The sequence below is a fragment of the Pezoporus occidentalis genome, unplaced genomic scaffold, assembly GCF_034315485.1.
Source record: "Pezoporus occidentalis ecotype Australia unplaced genomic scaffold, CSIRO_AGI_Poc_V1 ctg4, whole genome shotgun sequence".
NCBI lineage: Eukaryota > Metazoa > Chordata > Aves > Psittaciformes > Psittacidae > Pezoporus > Pezoporus occidentalis.
The window spans coordinates 2,012,686-2,035,940 of NW_026915724.1; the positions used below are offsets into that span (position 1 = coordinate 2,012,686).

The 23,255-nt window shown below is 38.0% G+C and overlaps 1 protein-coding gene across 4 annotated transcripts in view; it reads left to right on the plus strand.

Annotated features, from left to right (window-relative positions):
* Window positions 1-23,255, plus strand: part of STAU2 (staufen double-stranded RNA binding protein 2) — a 144,074-nt gene that overhangs the window by 88,700 nt on the left and 32,119 nt on the right. Inside the window, exon 13 of one of the 4 annotated variants that reach the window (XM_062633180.1) lies at window positions 3,444-4,709. The exons of the other annotated variants lie outside the window; for them this stretch is intronic. Coding sequence (XP_062489164.1) covers window positions 3,444-3,449 — 6 coding nt within the window. The 3' untranslated portion in view covers window positions 3,450-4,709. Of the gene's footprint in view, window positions 1-3,443; window positions 4,710-23,255 lie in introns of those variants that run through there. 4 annotated transcript variants of the gene reach the window in all.

Consider the following 23,255-nt stretch of genomic DNA (forward strand, 5'->3'; position numbering starts at 1 on the left):
CCTCAGAGATGGGTGTCAGGCTCAGGGGAAGGTGTCTGAAGCATTGAAACTTAAGGTTTAAGAACTTTACCCGTAGCAGCAAATACATAATACATATGAAGTTCCACATCTCTGTATTTGTTATGGTCTGAGAATTGTAGATCTAGGGATTTATGCCAGCCAGCATCACTGCCTTATCTGTAAGAAAATCAAAAGCCACAAAACCTAATGCTGTAGTCAGTGAGTATGCAGAGGATGAGAATTTTGTCCAGTGCTGTACCTGAAAAAGATTAATGGGATTAGGTTTTTTGTTAAGATACCTTTCCACATCATAAAAAAAGATTATTTAGTGGACATGACATTAATTTCGGCTTAAAATTATTTTTGTTCTAAGGTGAAATTCTTGTTTTCTAGATGTTCAGATTTACTTTAGGGGGCAGTTTTATCCTGGACATAACCAAAAAATAAGAAAATATTAGGGTTTTTTTTTTTTTTTTTTAAGATACATGTGTTACTTTTTTTGGCTGGTGTTATGATGTGCTTCATTTTTCAGCTTATTTCCACTTGATTTACTATAAATGCAGTTCTCATTTCTTTGGGGTGGCTTCTTTAATAAAATGAGAAAATGTTAGTTTGACTCAGTGAAAATCTTCTTGTATTTTTCCCAAAGCCTGGCAGTTCCATCACAGCCATTTCAGCATCAGGACTCCTACCCGACCTTGTAAAAGCATCTCCTTCTCATGCCAGTGTGATGCGGCTGACTGATGCCTTCTCCTTGACATAATCTTCAGAGCGAGTGAGGCATGGCCACAGCTGAGTGCCTGGTGCTCCAGAAGAGCCCATTCATGCTTTTGATATATAGCACCATGTCTCACTCTTCTCTTACTGTGTCGGGGAAGTTTCAGTCAGGAGTCATCCCACCAGGTTTTAGTTAGAATCACCAGGCTGTTGTCTGCTATTTGGAACTTTTTCTTTGGCTGCTGTGCTCACCATGACTGTGTGTGGAATGTTGGTACATTCTCTCTGTATTCTTCATCTTCTGTTTCGCATTATCTCCGTCTAGATGTACGTGACAGAACATTTGCTTTTCCCTGGCAGCTGAGGCTTTCCTTGGTGAGCCTGAGATCAAACATTTGTATTTGTTCAGGATCCATAATCTTTCGTTTTCAAAAAGTGAGTTAATAATTAACTGCCGAATGGGAACAGAATGTAAACCAAGGCCTGGCTATCTCCTGCCAGACCTCTTCGGTGCTCTCACTCAGGGCTTCCTGAGCAGCTTCCCAATGTGACTGCTTGCTGAAGATGCCGAATCTGATGTTCCATGGCTCTGTGTATGTATGTTTGTTTACACAGTAGTGTCAGCAGGGTATGAAATGCTGCTGTTGCAGTCTCAGGGTGTCTTACCTTGCTTAGCATGTAAATGATGACAAAGAAAGACCATGTATTTTATGGGGACTCTTCTGTTGGTGACAACTGTTGGTGAGGTTTCACAAGAGTGGTGAGATTCACAGAATCACAGAATGGTTGAGGTGGGAAGGGACCTCTGAAGGTTGTCTGGTCCAGCCCCTGTGCCCAAGCATGGCTACCTAGAGCAGGCTGCCCAGGACCATGTCGCAGGATTATCTCCATAGTGGGAGACTCTATCTTGGTCGTTCCTTCTCACCGAGTTCATCTCCAATCCTGGCTACTTCCTAAACCACTGAGCTGGCAGAAACTAACTCCAGTTTTTATCTAGTTAAGTGAATTGAACTGATCTACTGTGGCTTACAGGAGTACCAGAGCTGAAACAAGGGAGACATCAGGACTGCCCAGCCAAGAGAAGAGGAGGGGAAGCCACCCCCTTCCACAGCAGCAAGCTGTTAGATCAGGTTACCCACCTTGTAAAATGTCCAATGAAGAGGATGAGGCAAAAATTAACTGTACAGAAAACTTATTTTTTTTGTAGAAAGGTTTGTCTTGTTTGGTACTCAAACCTGTTCGCTGTACAGTAGCATGACCTGGCATAAGAAAATAATACGAATGCACACATAAGGAGGGAGGAAGAGCAGGATCATATCAGCCCTGAGCTGGAGAAGTTTAGATGTTTTGAACTGCACCCTTAGTTGCTTGCATTAGCAGGCTTTCAGTGCAGCGTAGCATGTGGAAGTGAAAAGAAAGGCGTTAACAACATGCAGTGAGCCAGCCTTCTATGGATTACAGGCTAGCTCTTTGCTATCCTTAGTCTGAAAATCTGTTTCTGGGTTGGTTTGTTTTGCTGTTACTTTAGGCTCAGCTGGCCAACGGGGAAATATAAAAATCTTGAATCTTCTTGCTGGTGTTAGGGGAGAAGCTTAAAAGGGAAAGATACTGGAGAAGTTTGGAGAAGCTGAAAGTGTCAGTTTCTTCCTTGTCACACTGCAGCAGGAGACTGAGCCTTCTTGCAGTATCAAGAAATCTACCAGCTTTTTTCCTGACAGGAATAAACAGAGGGAAGACAACAGAGGTGGGTTTTTCTACTCAACAGTTAAAATTGGATAGGCATACACCTACTAGACAAAAGTTGGTGACAGAGATGGAGGCCAAATCAAAGTGGAAGGAGAGCCCCCTAGTAGTTTATGTTGCAGTTGGGATTATCAAGAATCTGGATTTTTCACCTTGACCCTGAGAGGACATATTTCATTTTAATAGCTATGTTCATTTTAATTTCTAGGACCGGTAAAACCTTTCAAACCTTATGATTTAAAACTAACACTTAGTCAAAACCCAGTTGCTTTTTTTGTAGGCACCTCCATTTTAGACAAAGAAAGTTACAGTGTACATGACTCAACTTTGTCACCTACCCTGTACTTGTCAGAGTTATTCTGTGGCATTTTCCACACACTAATCAAAGTAATGCTGTGTCTGTTTGTTGATGTGTGTTTAATCACTCGTCATTCAGTGAAGTTGTTTAACACACTAATGATGTAATTGCCATTTCAAAATACATTACCTTAACCACTCTGCAAGACAAAATAATGATTTGCACATGTTGCATCTGAGGAAATGTGCACTTGCCAAAATTGTGTTTGTCACCTAATTTTTCCACTTCTCTTGAAATAATATCACGTAGCTGGCATTATGCATTTACCTAGTACAAATGAAGTTTCATAGTTTTCTTGTTTGCATAATCGTCATGCAGCTCCCCTGAATCTACATAGTACATCCTACACCCCTTCATGTCAAGGATTCATAGCAAGAAGCCAGGATCTCATAATAAATATCCCGACAATAGCCTGAAAGGAAAGTGAAGGAAGTTGGGTTTTATAGGTAATTAATAATAAGTAATTAGTAATTTTATGAGTAATTACAGGGGAATAACCAAGCTCATGTCCCATGAAATACAATGGGGTAACAAAACAGTGCTCCTTTCTGTCACCACTTTATATTTATCAAATTGGTACAATTTTCCTCAGAGTTTCAACAACTTTTCCTTCTTTTTGAGATAGGTCTAACACAACATGACCAGCCCTGGTGGGCTACTCTAAGCTCTTCTGTAAACTTGGACTGCACCGTTCCCACAGCAAACTCCAGTCATCTGCTGTGTCTACATAACTTATGCACTCGTCTGTATGTAGTTTGGGTGATGTTTTTGGTGCTGAAGCACTTTTCTCAGTCTGTTGTAGGCAAACTTGTGTCTATTCTGGGCAGAAGTAGCATTACTTCAGGAACAAAGGAATAGTTTTGTCAAGTAATGGGAAGAGTGTCAAAGTAGTCATGCATGCACACTCAGTGCAGATTGTGGCAAGTTCCTGTCCAATTTAAAGTTCAGTTCTAAAGTTGCTCTCTAAGCTATGGTACCTGTAATATGGATCAGTACATTGAAGCTTTAGATCTCTGCTGAACATGAGGAAGTTGTGGAGCTATGTTTAGGAGCACTAAGATTAAATTCAGTTCCTAGATATTCATGGTGCAACAACATCCTGCTTTCTTCATTGGATGTTTTTTTAAATACCCTATCAAGAAAGAGATGAAAACTTATCCTAGCTTGATCATGGAAATTCCTTCACTTTCCTTTTTTACATGATGACTATTGATATCCTGTGTCAGACATCTCCAGGGAAAAGAAGTGCTTATATTCTTTCCTATAACTCATTTAACATAGAATCTGAGTCCTTCTCTTGTCTGTCAAACTCATTTCATATATAGTTTTTTGTAGTCTCACTGAGTTCCTCAGATCATCGTGTCAGAACATCCCACTGTTTGAGACAGGAAGGAGTCATCAGCCAGCCTTCTCTTCAAAGCATTTAATGCGCAATATCCTCACTTGATGGGAGTTTTTGCATCCCCAGAAGCTCCATATGTACTTGTGTCCTTCATTTCATAGCCCTTACAGATGGTCTGTGTCCCAGTACTAATGCTTAATTCCAGTAAGATCCTTCACATATGCTGAATGTAAGTCTGCTTCCAAGTAATTCACTGTCTCAAGGATCCAGGACTTGAGATAATAAACACTAAAATGGAGGTATCAAGCAAAACCAAAACAGTGAACTCTTAAGTTAAACTTTAAATTTTGTAAGTATTTCTTCATATTCATTCTTTCTCTTTCCCATCATTAGGGAGACTGTGAGACCTAGTTTTCCACAGATCCTTACGGCTGTACAAATAATTGATTTTACAGTCCAAAATCTCCTCTCTCATTCTGCATCCCCTCAAAAAAACAATTCAGACTGGCCCAAAATAAAGAAAAAAGTGTGTCTAGCCAAAAAAAATAATTAATTTTGTACTTGGGCATTAGTAGTGAAAGTAGGAAAATAGCTGAGATTCACAAAGCTGGTGGGAAAAATGATGAATTACTTTACCTACAAGCTCAGCGGCTTGTGTGCTCACACAAGATGCAGAAGATGTAAATTTTATTCTACACCTCTCTTTGCAGGAGCATGAATCCTCTGTAGGAGCCCTCCTCATGCTGCAGAGCAGCACAGCTGGGTGGCCACAGGAACACAAAGTAAAAAGCACAGAGTGGTCATCTTCTTTGATGCACTAAAACAGTGTGCTCAGTAGAGCTGCGTGAGCAGAAGGGTTTGGGGGAATTCTTCTTTAACAAGATGGCAGTTAGAGGGCTGTTCTGAAAGGTGAAAAGAAGGATTCGATTCCTCCTGGGAGTCAAAGAGCCGTAAGCTATGATTTTCCACAGTTTGGTATTGACTATCAAGTGAATCTTGCCCTTTTGTTTTCACAACAAATGGCCAAAGCTAAGCAAACTAATAGATAACTTCTAAGTTTCTGAAGTTATTTACAGTTAAATTGCAGAATACCTGTCCCAACTCTGGAAGTGTGTTTACCCAACACAAAGCTGCTTTTTCCAATGTATATCTATTTTCAGGAAGAACATGCTTACCTTGCTCTACAGCCCACCCCATCCCTGCCACCAATACATATCCAGGTGGTGGTGGCATTGATTAAACCAGCAAGCCATGTGCTCCTCATGGTTGGAGGTTGCCACACGGACCCCAAGGAAGGACTGCTAGGTCAGGCTACAATGGCAGTTTAAGGTAATAAGACATGTTCTGCTGGACTCACTGTGTTCCCCAGCAGCCTCTAGAAAGTCTTCTTCCTTGATCTCATAATTCTTCTAAGCATAACTTGCAGACAAAATGAGAACTTCTCTTCCTCAGCATTCAGCTCTTCAGCTGTCTATAAAAAAGCTTTGCATTTGCTTCAGGGTGGATATATGGCAAGAATTCATAAAGGACACCTTGGCATTTGTTTTTATCTCTGCTGTTGCTAAATCTCTTATACTGGTAGCTCGATACCGTAAGTGCTGAAGACTTAATTCTCTACGTGCTAACAGCAGTGGGGCTCTAAGCAGTTCCTGTACCCATCATGCCTAAGCTATTTACATAAAAAGCACACCTTTTGCTGATACTGGCTACAGGGCTCATCCCAGTAACATAAAGATTTTAGCTGGTTTGTGGGATCACAGAACACCTGTTTAGTCATTGCTTTAAGACATCAGGCTGTTCAGCAAGTCAGTCCTATTTCAGACTACTCCCTAAATATTTCATATTTTAATGCTGGTTTGAATAATTGGGGTCATTTTTCTAGCACAGCAGGCTCTAGGGAATTATGAATTGAGAAAATTTTTATGTTGTCATATTTGATTCAGTACCCTGTTGTCATTTATGTGAAGTGGTACAATAATACACTGTCAGTCATTTAGGGGACAGCTGAGTGTGCATGGAGCTTTGTTCTTGTGAGTGAGGCTTCCCAGGGTGCCGCAGTTCATCAATGCAGCTAATACTGCAGGACCAGGGGCTTGGTTTTGGAGTATGCCAGAAAACAGGAACATTCTTTCAAATTAAATAAAAAATAAACAGGGATCAGTGTGTAGACCTTTTTTTGTCATCATGCATCTGTCCATACTTGTGAGGAAAGTAGTACAAAAGCAAAAAATTGGAAAAGAATGTTTGCTATAACTTTCTAAGCTGCAAAATAGTTAAGCAAGAAGATACGGGTTTGGGACGGAATTAAGGAAATTAAAAGGAGGCATCAAACACTGTCTTGACCAGAAAATGGTTTAAAGCCCCATTTGACCTCATAAACAAAAATATTAGCACAGAAGTAGTCTGACATGCTGGCAAATAGATTTGCACATGTCAAAGTACTTTGAGAAAAGTTGCAAGAATTTGAAAGTTTTTTGGCCCTCATTTAAATAAACTGGATCTTGCAGAGTTTTTTGGAACTCCCCTGATAAGTAACACTTAAATCCCTTTTGATCAAATACCCTTTCTCAGGCAATTACATCTTCTTAATTTAGAGGCCAGTTCAAAAGATTGCTTGTTACCTTCATTTAGCAAAGGTTCAACTGCTGCAGTTTTCTGATCCTTTTAAAAAATGCAGTGAAAGTTTACACAATAAAAGTTCTTTTTTCATTCTCAAATTAATTATTTTGAAATATCTCACAGATTACATCAGTTTCTTACTTGCATTCATGTTGCAAGATGGCGACTATTGTATGTTGCTAGTGATGCATTAAATTAGTTGTTTACATTATAAAATCTAAACATATTAGAATCTTTTGTGTTTGTCTTCAAAGATTCCTATTCTAATAAAGCTTTCTGAAACAAGTTAGGTTGTCTTTTTTGTTTAGTTTATGCATCAGTGGAGAACCTAAAGATCTGTAGCCTCTAGCCATCCCTGTCTGTGTTTAGTAGAGTGTAAAGTGATTGTATTTGGGGCAACATATATTTTCATTTAAAAAGGAAAGTAATATTTTTCAATTAATCATTTTGCAGTTATAAAAAGTAGCTCCTGGGGCAAATGTAGATGGAAAGTTAAAATTTATCCTCTGTTCTTAAAGACTGTTTTGCTGTGAGTTTTAGTTGGAGTAAAAGAAGTATGTACAATGTACTGAAAAATAGAAATTTTGGCTGCGTCCTTCCTATTTCTGATGGCTTTGTATCACTCTTCAGGTCAAAGTGATACAAGACCAACATTCAGTAGAGAACAGTATTTGGGATTTTAAAGAAATGCGCAATTTGGACTCTCAATTTTGCTCTTTAAACAATGTTATAACAGAGACCTAATGAAATATGAAAAATAAAAGCAAAAGCTGACAGCTTTAATATGGCTGGAGTTGTTTTGTGAAATTAACTTCTTTTATTATTAAGGGGAACTCATGAATACATTTTTAGCAGCAAAGGAGCTTCTTGAAGAGTCAGCTGAGCAGTGTAGCAATGAGTCCCCATACTTTCCCCTCAGCACACTCCTTTTAAATGCAATTGTCTGAGTTCTTCAGCTGGAGATATGACTGCTTTAATACACTTTATAGGTCATTCTGCATCTGCCTTGCAAACATGTGTTTTAATGTGTTTAGACATACACCTTTCTATGTCAACAGTATTGGCAAGTCATGAGAAAAGAGCAGGGTTTCATTTGCCTGTCAAAACCCAAAATAACTGCATTAAGCAAATGGCCAAATAAAATTGTCACCACTCTACTTTCTGTCAATGAGTGTCACTGAAAGGAAGAGTAGTGAGCTAAGTGTTAACTGCAGAAGATTATTTTCTATGTAAAAGATAGGCCTTGTAGGGTAACAAGTCAAGATCACTTCATATCTAAATAACCTCTAGAACATACAGTGACATATCAGGCACTGTGTTATAGTAAGACTTGGGAAATGTGACAAAATAAGCAGTGGAATGAAGAGAACAGTACTAAAACCAGTTGCAAAAAAAACAGGAAGAATAGAATTTGATGAAACTATGAAATATCTTAAGGAACATCTTGTTTCTAGTCATCACTAAACAGTGAGAAAAGTGATAAGGGGTAAACTGGCTGTTTTCAATGTACCATCTTTAGACAAAAAGGCTAAGTGATTAAAAGGTACTGAAGATTACGTAAATAAGTGTAGCATTTTAAAGTGTTGGATTGAAAAATAAAAGGATATATTATTTGCTTGAAAGATTTTTTAATGAAAGAAAGTATGAGAAGGTATGAAGCAGTCTGATGTAACAGCCCACCAGAAGTTGTTTCAGAGGTAATCACTTGCTGAGATATTTAGGCAAGATGTGTTCCATCAGCAGCATAAGACACTGCCATGTGTAACAAGATAGTAGTACTCAGGATACCTGAACAGCTTTATTGAAGTTTAATCATGAAGCTTCAAAATTAATATGGACTATGATCCAAAGTCTAAAATACAAATTAAAGCCCCATGAGAAAAAATAAAGGCTACATTTTAAATATACCCTCTAAGTCAGGACTTATGATTTAGATACTTTAAACTATGGTATTCAGAAACAAAAAACACGCACAGCTTTTAAACGGATGCATGCTTTATTTTTTGCCAGAACTTTACTCGTTCAGTTTATAATGATACCAGATGAGTTTCTAAACCACTTTCATTAAGAAATTCTGACCAAATGTCCTGATCCTGTAAACATTTTCATATTTAATGTAGGTCTGCATACGAGTTGTTCCTTTAGATCACCTAATGATCAATACGTACAAATGTACAGACAGGCAGAAATGCAAGTTCAACTGATGTGAATGAAGGTTGATCTGAGGTGAAATACAAAATACAGCAACATTCCCTGGGTTTAGTATCACATCTTCATTTTGTCTGGGATCTTCTCTAAAGTGCGTAACAGTAAAACAAGGCATCTCTAAATACAGTCAAACTAAGAACTGATATTCCTACATTTAATTTTTAATGTAAAACTACATGAAAGTTGCAGTTTCCAGCTATAGCGCAGAGTTTATAGTAGAATAGATAATTTGGTTTTTGAACTCCCTTTTGCCCTCTTTTCTTTTCCAATGGTATAACCAAGTGATGTGGATTGGTTTCTGCTATACAAAGAAGTCAGAAAGTCTTTTTGGGTCTCAGAATGGATATTGCGAGTACACTGAGGTAGTGTGTTGGCTCAGGAAATTTGGTAAAGGCAGTGTTACAGAGTTTGCAGCTGAAGTTTCCATTAAATTCCTTGTCTGGCAGAAGAAAAAAAAGCTGAATATCACTGAGTTTGAGAGAAGCTGTGTGCTTTTCTTCTTGTCTGATCTTCCTCTACCTTTTAAAAGATCTTGGTTTTGTCTTTGTTACTTTTGAGACATCTCCCTGAAAATCTCTCTTACTGTAGGTCCTGCAGGTCCACTTAGGTTGCCCACACCTTCTCCCATAAGCAGAATAATTTAAGCTTCTTTAGTCTTGAAATGCAGAGAAGATTTTGCATAGCTTATTCTTCTAACTCTTTTTCAGAACCATCTGATTTGTTAAGATATCTTTTAATCTTTGGATCTTATAGCTAAGAATTCTCAAGTTTTAGAATATCAGTGTTATCTCCGCTGGTGAAAACACTTTCCTCTTTCTTATTATGATTCTGACTGTGTGTGTCCATGAAGTGGAACTTGCATCATCGCAGATTACCTGCTGAAAGTTCAATTTTTATAATATTACATGTCAACATGAGTGGTTTGCTCCAAAATAGCTGGGGTTTTTTGCAGTTCTTGGTCTTTGCTGGGGAGAAAGCAGAAAGTACAGCGAAAGCGCATTTTCTGTGTCAAAAGCAAGTCTTTACGTTTAAAAAAAAAAGGTATAATTTCCCCTAAATTTCATTATTCCATGAGCTGCATTCCTTGAGTGCTGGGAGTAAAGTTCAAGATGTTAATATGCTTGTATGATTACGATGCTTTTGATGAATGTGGTCTGTATATAGGTCTGGGCTCCTGTTCAAAATCAATCTGTCAATAGGAAAATGTCATTAGAGGCTGAACTTGCTGAGGATGAATTTGTATTCTCTAAATAATCACCTGGCACATTCTGTGCATAATATCCTTATATAATGTCAAAAATTACAGAGAATGTAAATCTCAAAAGATATAAGCTTTCTGTGTACAGATGCGCAGGATGTACCTCTGATAACATCTCAGCGTACATCTGAGCAGTCCTGTTGAAACTAATTGATTAATCCAGTCTTATGTCAAAAGTCTTATACAATGTTGAATAAATTAAGGCTATGAGTAAGAACAAAATCCTTACAAATTATCTCAGAGCAAAAGAAGTACGGCCATGCTGTTAGTGCAACATAAGAAGTAACGTGTATATTATACGTTACTTCTTACAGAAATTACAAACATCTATATGCCAAGTTACAAAAATTAATTCACAGGGATTGCTTGTAGTTAAGGTCACTCAGTTACAAGGCATTTTCAAGATCTGGTCCAGATTATATTCATCCATCAGCATACTTAAAACAACTTGTCATTATGGCGTATCCTGTATAAATTAACTATCTGTGTATACATCACATACACAATCAAATTATATTTTACATTTGAAATATATTTAAAATATTTTCTTTTGTTATAAATTTCTTCGGTACAATGTTTTTTCTGCTGAAATCTGAGATGATCTCTTTAATTGTGTAGTGTTGTGTTTCAGTAATTCAAGTCACAGTGCAGGTGGTACATGCAGTTTGCTGATGTTAGAGATAGTATTTAAACAACTCCATGCTCAGAGGTAGTATATCAAAAGTTTTTAAATTGAGGGTGACAGGAACTGGTGCTGCACTTTCATGTTATCCAACAATGTGGAAGAATTTTGACATACAGCTGGAATGATCAAACTGCACCAGTTTTGCTGTCTTAACTTCATTTGACATGAATTTCAAAGGTATTTGAAAATTACTAAGTTGTCTGCTACATTTGAAGAGTTTGCCTTCTTTAGAGAACTTTATAATAAAGCCTGATACAAGGGGGGTTATGATCTCAAAATATTGCATAAAGCAGACATATTTTTTGGTAAATTTCCTTTTATGTTTAATTTGTGAGTCAGGCAGAAGCTGTAGTTTCTACAGGAGCTGTTACTATAAAAGTTAAGTACACTGCTACTAACCTACCTACATTATTTTACAAATGTACTTCTTCCACTGATGCAGGCAGAAACTGGCCTGAAAATACTAAAGATTACTTCAGATCATCAGTATTTTGTGTATATATAGTAGATGAAATTGGAAAACAAAGGTAACAACAGGAAGCCCAGAGTTGTTCGCTGATACAAAGTGGGTTCTAATTGTACAAGCCTTAGTAAGTGTTGTAGAATATTTACTGGTTTGTTGCTTTTTAACACAAAAGGCAAGACTAAAAAATCCCTAATCTTTTTTGTTGTGTTGCCTAATACTGCTGTGGCTCAAAGAATGTAGCTGTAAGAGTAGAGACAAACACTTTATAAGGTAAAAACTATGTAATTTAAAGTTTTCTGTGAATACCTGTAATTCTTCAGGATTCTGACAGCTGTGACCCATAGGACTTAATTTACTTTTATAGTTATATGTATGTATGAGTCATATAAAAGAAATGAGGATACCAAAACTTAGAAAAAATAATTTAATTACAAAAAATGCTGTAAAAAGTGATAATTGAAAGTTAGGTATAAGGAAAAATCTTTTGGAAAATGGTTTCCTGTGCTTTGTATTTAAACCTTTTATTTTTTATTTAGTTAATATGAAACATTTCCCTACATTTTTATTTACAGTAAGGTCTTTTATGTTAGTGATGCCTTTTTCTGTCTGAGTACCGAGTGATTACTGCATAGTGACTCACAAAGGGTACCTTGATGTGATAGCATTTCATAATTATCTGACAAAACAGCTGATGATGATCGTTTGGTGTTTGCTGTGCTTATCTGCAGCAATAACAAAGAATTAAATGCTTCCTCGCTCCTGTGTTACAGTTCTCATACTTTCCCTGCTAGCTCACATAGGCAAGAGAGATGTGTTTATACCAAGTATGAAGTTCAGTAGGGACTGTAGGAGGGAGCTGGTTGTTAAGAAAGCAATACATGTCTCATATAAGAAAAAACAGTGCCCTGTGCAATAGAGATTTCTGTTAAACAGAAGTCTATGGGGCGAAGGATGATGGTGTGTGATTGAGACACCTGTTGAGAAAATAGGCAACTATTGACAAGTCTGATTCATGACTGAGTGACTGCTCTGCTAGTCTTCACATGATCCCCACCGAGAGTGAGCCTCGACCGCCTGCTAAACAAGGGCTGTTTGAAGTTTCTTTTTAACATTTCCAAGACGTTAATTCAGCAGGACATCTCCACTGGGGTTCTCGATGTCACCAAATCAGCAGCTGTTGAAATCCATTCACTTCAGCATGAAATGTTTGCATAAGTTTTTTTCTTTTTTTCTTTTATTTGTGACAACAGCAAAGTAAATAAAACCCTAAAAATCCTGCACTAGTCAACTTGTATATGTGTGAGAACAGCTTCTGGTTGCAATTGTAGCTGCTAAGGCAAAATGTTTATTTGTAGAGAGCAATGACAGTAAGAGTAGTTTATTATGATACACAAAAAATCCTGATTTTAGTAGACATTTTTGTGACATTTTTCCAGTGTAAACATTCAGTTAAGTTTTGTGCCAGCTGTTGAACTTGTATGAAAAGTGTTTTTAAATTGAATTGATTGTTTTTCAATTCAAAAAAATCATAAAAGTCTAGAAGCAAATGTTTCCTGTTTTTTTCCAGTTAGTAAATGAAACGCTGATTCTCGGGTAGGAAAACATTTCTATCTGACTCACATTTCCCTGAGAAAACAGCTTGTATCATAGAATTAGTTTAGTTTGAAGGGGAAACAGAACAAGGCAAGACATGTAAACATATGACAAAGCTTACTTTGATATTTAAATGCTTTTTTTTTTTTTTTTTCTTTTCCTGGCCATCTGAGAAAAGGTGTGGTGAATGTAGTCAATTGTAAATAGAAACTCTGTATTTTCAGTCAGCTTCATTGTTAAACCTGAGAACTGCTGACCACATAGGAAGACTCCTGGTTTGAGCCATCCCTCCTCTGTTTATTAAATCTGTTAAGACTTAAGTGTATTTTTACAAGTTCATTAATGTATTCCATTCTCTCTGATGTATTTTTTCCCACTATTATCAGATTTCATTATATGGGAGGAATTATCAGATCAACCCATTATACAGGCGAGCAGCGTTAAGTCTGATTGGAATTTGGGCTTCCCTCCGTTTACAGGGGGAATATTGTGTAAATCAGACTCTCGGGTTTCAGTGGGAGGCACAGGGCTGCACAGCATCCATTTGTCAAGTTGATTGCACCTCAGCGAGGTTGCATTAGCTTGTCTTTGAACAGAAGTGAAATCCTATGCGAAGCTCCCCTTTCTGTCATTTACACTAACATCCATCCTCTTAAACCAAGGCCTCAGAGAAAAAACAAAGTGATGGCACAATATAATCAGTCACTCAGGTTGTCTGTCATCTGTTTTCTTAAGGAAATGACTTTTAAGTTAGTGGAGCAGAAAATTGAAGAAAATTAGCAGAGGGTTGTTGTAGAAGCAGGAGGAATTTTTCAAAATTACAGATGTATGTAGAGAAGCTCAATTGCATCCACCAAACAGCAATGCAGTTAACTCTGCTTTTTACTTTAGTGTCAATGTAATGCCAGTGTGCCCGATATGCAATAATTCAACTTTTAATGAAACTTTTTTCATAAACTTGAATTAGGTTGTAAACACACAATAAAAAGCTGGTATGCACATTTTCAGCTTTTATGTCAGTGGCTGTGTTTTATGATGCTGTATACTCAAGTAATTTGCACTTTTTTTCTTGTGTCAGGAAAGCTGAAATGTTAAGCTGGAAAGGCCATTGTAAACAGATCCGTGGAGAGTCTTGTAAGTTCTTTTGAAACTCAGGGAACAGATTTTTTACTCTAATGCGAGTGGCAGCAATAAATGACATTTCTTGTTTAAATTGATGCGCAGTGAAACTTGGACAGTACAGTAGCAACAGTTGCTACAAGGTTTATGGTGCCATTGAAGATAAAGATGTCCATTTTGCCCAAGGTAAAAAGCACCACGTTTAATATAGTTCTTTTTCTCCTGTCGTCCTGAACTCTTCTTTTACCTACTCTGGAAGTAAGTTTTTAATTAGAGATACTTTGGTTTAACTTCAATCAGTAAGAAAATCAGTTTTGTCTTGTGCAACTTAAGGGAACATTTTTCAGTGTGGTATTTTCCTAAAGGAGGGTTGTGCATGGCTATTTTAAGTTAGAGCAAAATAGCACATTCCTAGTTCAAAATAAAAACTGTGAGCTCTTGCAACAAACTGGTGTGAATTTTGAATTTCTTTAGTTATTTTGGAATACATATGCCTTCTGAGGGCTTTCCAGACATGCAGAAAGTGATGTGACTAGCATCCATCAATTATGCTTCTTTCTTTTCTTTCTTTTCTCCCCTTTTCATTCTGCCCAAGGGAAAATTGCATGTGGTTTTTATTTGTTTATGTCATGCAGATACAGTAGTGAAATCTACAGCACAGTAACAGAAATATTACTGGTCTTGGGTGAGAAGCATCTTATATTCCTTTTCCCCCACTCTTTTCTGCTACAAATATAGACATGAAACCTCACAAAATGAGTCTGGTTAATCAATTGCTGCGTCTTAACATGCCTTGGAAACCTTGGATGGAATCTGATATGACAATACAAAATTGTCTGATTTATACCAATGCACTAGCACATTGTCACTTGGAAAGAGAAAGGAAATGTAGAAAAAAGATTGCTATTTTAAATACTATGCAAAGTGTCCTTTTGTAAGTTTTATGCACAACTGTTGTTTGCAGCTAGTTTAATTTTTCAGTCAGTAAGTATCAGATTTTTCATGTGTCTCTTGAGGTAAACTTACATTGGCTTCACAATCTTGAATACACTTAGATTTGGATAGCTTTAATCAATAGAGACATTATATACACTGAAGTCATTTAAGATCTGCAGGATCAAAGCATAAGTGACTCCATACTTCTCCTCAAAAATAAATCTCAAAAGATTTCAGAAGGAAATTATTTTTAAACACAGCATGTAAAATTGTATAAAAAGTTGCAGATTATAGAAATATCAGGTACAATGTTTGTGAAGCTCATGTTTCATTAAGATATATATTACTCAAGGTTGTGCTATGAAGATGATAATGGCTACATTTTACACTTCTTTTCCCTTTTATAACCCTATGTTAACATTTAGGAATCCGGGAACTTGAGAGCCCTAGTAGATCAATCTTGATTGGTTTATTTTTCTTTGTAAAGATTTTGATAGCCTGGTAATGCTTTTGTTTGAAAGAGTATTCTTTACTTCCTCTTGTGGGGGATGAAATATTGTTACACCCAGCTCTTCCTGTGAAATAGTGAAAAACAATTTAGGTAACTGAATCTTTGATGAGGAGACCTTAGATTGAAAAGCCTGGCACTTAATTGCCCTTTTACTCATAATTCTTCTATGTTTAACCTCAAAGGCGATTTAAAAAGTTACATCTTAATTGCGTAGCCTCATTCAATCATTAGTACTTTGCCTTGCAGCGATTTATTACAACTTTATTTCCCTGAGCCATCAATGAAGATGATGCTGAATTTTATATTAGCCAAGTGTCCTTTTGAGATTAATGTGGTAATATAGATGTTATGCACCTTTTCTCTGCTTTAATATTTGTGTTATAGATTGGAGTTATAGGTACAGCACAACTGCTGCAGTAGTTTAGAGAATGCTGCATATATTGCCACAAGAACTGATGCTGGAGATTTATTTGAAAATGTGTTTCTGCAAGAAGAAATAATAACAGGGCATTCTCTGATGTGCTGCTCTCTAGCTATTTTTACAGCTTATTCTCTAACTATTTTTACAGCTTACTTTTTACACAGGGTTTTCAGCTTTGAAGATAATAGTTGGACTCCCATTGTGAGGAAAGCACTGTAATCAGATGGGCTAGGAGATGGGGATATGGGCAAAAGGGTGCTGTGCCAGAGATGCCACCCTTAGCATTGGGCAAGTTACCATAAATTTGACTTTTCTTTCACAGCAGTCTTTTGGAGGTTCCTACATTCTTAAAATTTTTAAGGGTTCCAGCTGCTAAGGCTATGAAATACCGAAACTCCCTTGTGTCAGTGCAGGATCAAGGTAGAGTTCATCATGAGCATATTTCCTGTTGTGTTCTCTAATTCATTTGGATAGCTATTTAAATGTGGCAGCTAGAAAGCATTGAGACCCTTTATGCTACTCTATGTAACTGCTGTAATTTAAAAGTTCACAGCTTTTCCATTCCATTCCTATCCAAATTCTCAGATTAGAACTGGCAGCTACTGTTGTCAACTATACAAGCATTTCTGCTTGCACAAAGCTCAGGGAGACTGCCGTGGATGAGGCTGGTTTGATGAATACTTCAAGCCAGGTGTGCTGACACCAATGCAAAAAGCACCGTTTTGCCTTTCCCACACTCCTGGCTTCTCATTCCTGATGCTTTCCTTTGAGCTATTGCAGCTGTTTATCCTGCAAGCAGCAAGGGAGACAAGGCTGGGGAAAGATACGGCTGCTTCCTTCACACATACTTACCACTGGCACTACCCCGAGAAGTGCTGGTTTGGCTGCAGATTCTGGAGCCAGCCAAATGGGGTATGTAGGTGAATCAGATGGCTCTCCATAGCATTGCAAAAATAGGCAATCACCCATCTTTGGGTGAAATAACATGAAACTTGGTGAATGCTGCATCCTTGCTGCACCCGTTAAGGAATAGGTAAGCTTATGCTAGTAGCAGTTCAAACACCAGCAGCCTCCAACCTAATCCCAGGCACATTTCACCTCCTGAAACAAAAACATATGTGGGGATACTCAGGCACTTGAACTAGGTGGAAGAAGGGTATGACTGGATATTAATCTTTATGGAAGTTGGATATACCTGGAGTAGAAGAACAAAAGCAAATGAAAGAAAAGCAGATGAAGCAGGAGGAAAAGCATTGCAAAAGACTCAAAGGAAGAAAAGAAAGTGAAATTAAAAGAATTACGTGAGCACTGGAACAGTCCCACAAAGGTTTGAGTGCTGGCTGAAAAGACTCCAAGAGGGATGGCAGAGATATCTTGCTGTTGTGTGAATCTCTTGCATTCAAGGAAACAGGAATGAAGTTGAGGGCAGGTGACTTTGGAGGTGTTTTATTTAACAAGATATGCCTAAAAGATGCTTGACTTTATAATTTTCTCCTCTTAATAGAAACAGCCCTCAGGGCCTCAAACTTTGGCTAATCAGTTAGGTCAAAAGGGTAATAATAATGTAGAAGACTATGAATTAGAAGTGTACCCTGGGGAAAGCTTGACCCAATGCAGAAGTAGAAAATAACCATACAAAACTCTGTAATGGGATCCTCTGAATCTGAATGGGAAAATGAGGGCTCATGCAAATATGCTCACCATCTAATATGAAACATAACTCCAGAAGTATGTATTTTTATTCCCTGTTACAAGAGTGAAACCACAGTGGAGTTACTGTAACACTGAGGCTGAACTAATCCCATCACAGAATCAGATTTTGGTAATAAATAGTTCCAGGTGTGATCCAAGGATTAGGAATGCTTAGATTTGTTTAAACTGAAAGGTGTGGAGTTTTTTTCAGTCTTTCCACTGACAAGGGAAGGTTGTATGAGGTGTGTAACTCCTGTCTCTCAAAACTGCTTATTATCTCTTTTTACTGGTATATCTATCTCAAATACTTTACCAAGAAAGCTGTTACCACTGTGTTTATGTTACAAATAGGGAAATGAGGGATAAGGATGATCAGCATCTTACTAAAAATCAGCCACCATGCCAGCAGCAAACCTGGAAGCATAGGTGCTGGTCCAGTGCTCTGCTTAGTGGGCTCTGCTGCTTTCCAGGGCATCCTTATAATTTGCCACTTTCTTTGTCATGAAACATAGGGTTTATGATGGGTCAGGTTTGGGAAAGAGATGCTCTTTTGAATATGCCCATCTTGTGAGCAGCATTAGACAGGAATAAAATGAGCATGTATTTAAAGATTGTACTGTGTTGCACATACATAAGGGACCGACCATACTAGGGTTGCATAGGCAATCACTGGGGTTGCCAATGCCTACATGTTTTTCAGTCTTTGGTTTTACAATTTTAATGATTATGTCTAATCAAGTGCTTGAAGTTCTGTGAAATAGAGCTTACCTCAGTTTTCAGTTCCTTTCCACAGGATGTGGCTGTATTGGCAGCAGATAGTTATTTCAGTCGTGTAATTTGGATAAGTTTGTACCTGAAAAAGGAGCTGCCCAGAACTGGCTTTGAGGACACAGAGTATTTATATCTGGTTTTGTACCATAGTCCCTGTTCAGAATTTATACAATGGTATCGAAGCATCAGGTAGGTGGTGACTTCCACTTATAACCCAGGATTTTCCATGTGTGCATCCCTTTTATGAACAGGAACAAAACAGTTTATGGCCTGGAGCACTTGACTTTTCTCCCTAATCCATGTGTCCAGAGAGATCAGAATGGAAAGAGAAGGCATGGCAAAAGAGAAGGAGTATGGAGAAGACTGTTCTTTTGCACCTACACTGGCATTTACGGGAACTGTGCAAAGAAAATAATCACCTGTGGCACCAACTACAGGGCCTTTGGCTATGCTTTCCTTTAGTCTGTGGTGCTGAGCAGAGGGTCGGAGCCAGGGCTGAACTGTCGTGGGATGTCCTTTGTAATGCTTCTAGATTTCTTGAATAATTCATGAAGCTTTTGGACCCCTTTTCCCCAAACATACTCAGAGACAGTTGTGCTGCAGAAGAGAGTTTGAAAAACTCCGTAAGGAAAGTGGCTTACTTCTTCAGCCTTTATATAGGCATTTTAAAGCAGATTTTATTATTCCCTATTCTAGGGGGACTACAAAGCTGAGCATTTACTTTTTGCAGAGTTAATACACTGTGGTGTATTATATATTATACTTTTTCTCTCTTTATTAGGGTTTTACTGCCTTATTTACATTGTAATAGCAATAGTGATGTTTTGCATATAATCATATTGCCTTTGATTGGGAACGACACCAAGATAACCGAGTGCTTCACGGTGCAGTTATTTGTGTTCTTTGCAAGAATAATTAAAGTATCATGCCAAAAATCTTATCAGAGCATGAAAATTTAGCATGCCAAGAGTGAAGCTATTTATGTGGCATACCAATGGTTTAGTTGCTGACAAGATTCACTTTTAGAAACTCTCTCTTTGCTGTTTCACTATTGTTAGTTAGAACTGTAAAAAGTGTAGTTACCAGAAAGCATTAGGAGGAAAACAGATTTTCAAATGACCTGTGATTGCAGATGATTCAGTTTTTAAAAAGTCGTCAGAGAAACTGATTTTTCAGAACTGAGCAAATATTTTCTGAAAAATCAAGCCATGGGCAGGTATTTGAAAGTCAACCAGCACTGACACAGCTATTCATGCTAATCCTCTCCTAAATCTTCACCATAAAGTTTTTGGAATCTAGTTGCTCATTTGGAACAAATCTTCAAGTATTAGCTTGCTTCAGACTTATTGCAGCTGACTAGGAAAAACTGGTGCTGAAGTTGTTCTGAATAAACAATCCAAGACATTGTAAAATGACATAAATGCATCTATTTCATACATGCTTTATGAAATAGATCCTTTATTTACCATTAGATCTTCTTAAGCCACCAATATCTACCTTGTTATTTTTTCCTAAATATTTTCTCTATAAAATTAATTAATTCATTCCCAGCCAATAGATTTAACTGTCTCCAGTAAAAATCACTTTTGCATGGTGCATATACCTTCCCCTTTAAAGTTAATCCACAGTTTTTCTTGAAGAATTTTTGTATGCTTATAAACACTGGTCTGTTGCAGGAGGGACTTAAAGGGATTTATCTGTCAATGCTTGAAGGAAAAATCATTTACTAAAGTAGTATTCAGATCTGCAGGGCATGTTTAGCATTTGAAATGCATCACTAACACTAAGTCAGTTTGGGTGTCTCAGCAAGTAACTGGTCCCAGAAAGAATATTGGCAGTATCCTGCAAAGTGCTGATCTTCAACATTTTTACTGCTTTGCAGAACTGATTTCTCAGTCCCAAGGCAATTGTCCATATCACACAAGTACTGCATACTATTATAGTCGGAAGCCTCTGTTTGAGAGTAATCCAAGAAAGAATACCAGTATTTTGTTTCCAAGTTCTTTTTGTGAAATATTTGGCTTCAATGCATTGCTAATCTTCATAGGGTTCTTTGAAAGTCTTTCTTTAGAAAAAGATGTATTTTTTTCTTTGTGCATAGTTCATTTTTAAACCAACTCTAGCTAAAAATTGCTACATAAGCTGTTTTTTTCAAGAGAGCCAATAGCCCTATTTTTGTCTCCCCACAGAAGGAATACATTTATGTTTTTAAAATATATGTATTTGAGTAGTCATATAAAGTAAGCACATAAAGGTGCCATATTGAATTCATTAAGATTTCTCTCTCATATGTAATCCCAAGTATCTATATCCTTATAATTTTATTGGCAGAGGGAGCAAGTATATGGTTTGACATATCAGCTGGACTATGAATACCTAAACGGTAACACACTTCCAAGCTCATGCTTTGATTTGGGTTTCTACCTTCAGTATTAGCTAAGAAGTCCCTACTGATGATGCCATCTCCAGACCATGTTTTGCAGGTAGATTTTGCCTGTCCCATATCACTCCTCCAAAGCCGGGAGATGGAATGTCCTTTGGTCCCTGGTTCCTTTGGCTGTTCAATGCTCAGCTTTCTTGCTGTTCTTTGTGCACTAGAGTATAACCGCAGGCAAAGTGAGACAGCACATTTGCAGGGCTGTGGAGCTGCCAGGCCTTAGAGAGCCATGATTCCCATGGCTATTGCTGTCCCGAAGAACAGAGGGCTCTAAGAAAACTAAAGGCAGAGGACAGGTCACTGATTCAGTCTTCTTCTTCGATAAAAATAATTATTAGGAAACAGAATTTAACTTTCACCTCAGCAGCAGAAATTAGTACCATTTTTGTTTGACATAGTGACATCTCACATTGTTAAAGAGAGCCCTTGGTGGCTACTGGGGATTAGTAAGGGGAAATATTTCACTTGCAGGTGACCTACAAGAATCTGGCCCAGGGCATGGGTGATTGACAGCTCTTCAAATGTGATGTCTCTAGGAGGCCCCTGTGAAGGAAGCTCCACATTTAGGTCTGGGGAGGCAGGTGTCAGCGCTACAGACCCACTCTGCCATAATTAGTAATCTCTGCTGGCAGTGCTGGAGCAGGGACTGACTGCTGGAGGAAACCCAGCCTCAGGGTGGTGGGTGAGGGCCTTGGTGGGACATGGGGGCTTTTGTACCCCATGACAGCCCTCTCCCCGGGGTAAGGTCATGGAAGTGAAGGAGGAGCCTGTTCTGAACTGTTTTGTGCAGGCTATTCTTTTTAAGCATGAGCATTAGAGTGCAGTGTAGTCTTGGAGAAAGCAAATGCTAAAGGAAGGGGTTTAATGCTCTTATTTCTGCCCCAGATTCCTTCTCACAACCTGCATTTCACCAGTCTTTTACCACTTCAGCTCCTTGCTACACTTTCCCATGAAAACTTTTTTTCCCTTGTAAATGATGTGAAGCAAATACCTAATAGTATCTACCTTTAGTGCTGACGCAAGAAAATTAGAAGAGGTATATTACAGTTCTGTTCAGTATTCTTCCCAGAGAAAACTGCTGCATAGGTCAATTTACTTGGTACTGTACACTGCTTTAATCTTAACTTGAGGTCTGCTGTAGATATACAGCAGCTGGTTCTAATGTCTTCATGCATGGTTGCAAGCAAGCCAGTTAATTTCTGTTTGTTGAGAGGTAGGAATCAAGCAAATTTTTCTCTGTTGAATGAAAACATTGTGGGGCTGGTAACAGGTGAATAAGCAATACTGAGTAAGAAAACAACCTGGAGTTGCCGCCTAAACTTTGAAGGGCTGGATTCCACAACAGAGAAGTCATGGTTTCATCTCATTTATAATAGCAGTAGTTTAGCCCCAGATCTTTTATTAGAAAAATTAAAAAGAAAACTGGCTTAGCAGATCTTGTTTAGGAGAAAACATGTCACCAGTGAAGAAGCACTTTGCTTCAAGTCCACTTTGAGCAGTGCTGTAGGCTGCTAACTGGGGTGGTCACTGTATTCGTAAACATACATGCAGGCTACAAAATCAGGATCCTATCATAATGGTAGCTTAATTCCAAATACAGATTATGGTTGTACCTTAAAATTACCTAAAAGTGTTCATATGTTTAGAAAATTAAATTTTAGATTAAAATAGACAACAAATTTAAGAGTGGAAAATGAAATCCATGTCTTTCCTCTCCCAGATGACCACCTATAGAGTCAGACAGCTGTATCCTCTCTCAATGGGAATCTTATGCTGTTGCCTGAACAGTGCTGCATCCTTAGTAGGAAGAGCAGAGCACACCCACAGATGAGGCTGTGATGTGGGCAAGGTGAGAGAGAGAAATAATCTGAGGGGATAAAATCTTTTTTCCCCCTCAATTTACTCTAATTCATTGCTGTTGTTGTTGTTCCTGTGTCTATATTCATAGAATGGTAGAATCATCATAGAATGGTAAAATGGTTTGTGTTGGAAGGGACCTTAAAGATCATCTAGTTCCAACCCCCTGCCATGGGCAGGGACACCTTCCACTAGACCTAGGTATTCAGAGTAGAGAGCATGTTTCTAAGCTCACACTATTTTATTACCAGACTTTCTTCATCTCTACAGCCCTGCTTCTTTAATCTGTCGTAGGCTTTTATGAGAAGTGGAAAATCTCAGGCTAGGAGGGATGCTGAATCAGCCCTTCTTCCCCTGTAGTTGGTACTACCAAAGTCTCTGTATTGTTGAACCATCGACTGAGAGGAGTTGCATTTCAGAAACTGTTTACCAAGGAATTGATAAAAGGCTATAAAAATTTACGAACTACACAGGATAGAGACTAAAGAGAATTACTCTTATATGTGTAATTTCCACAGAATG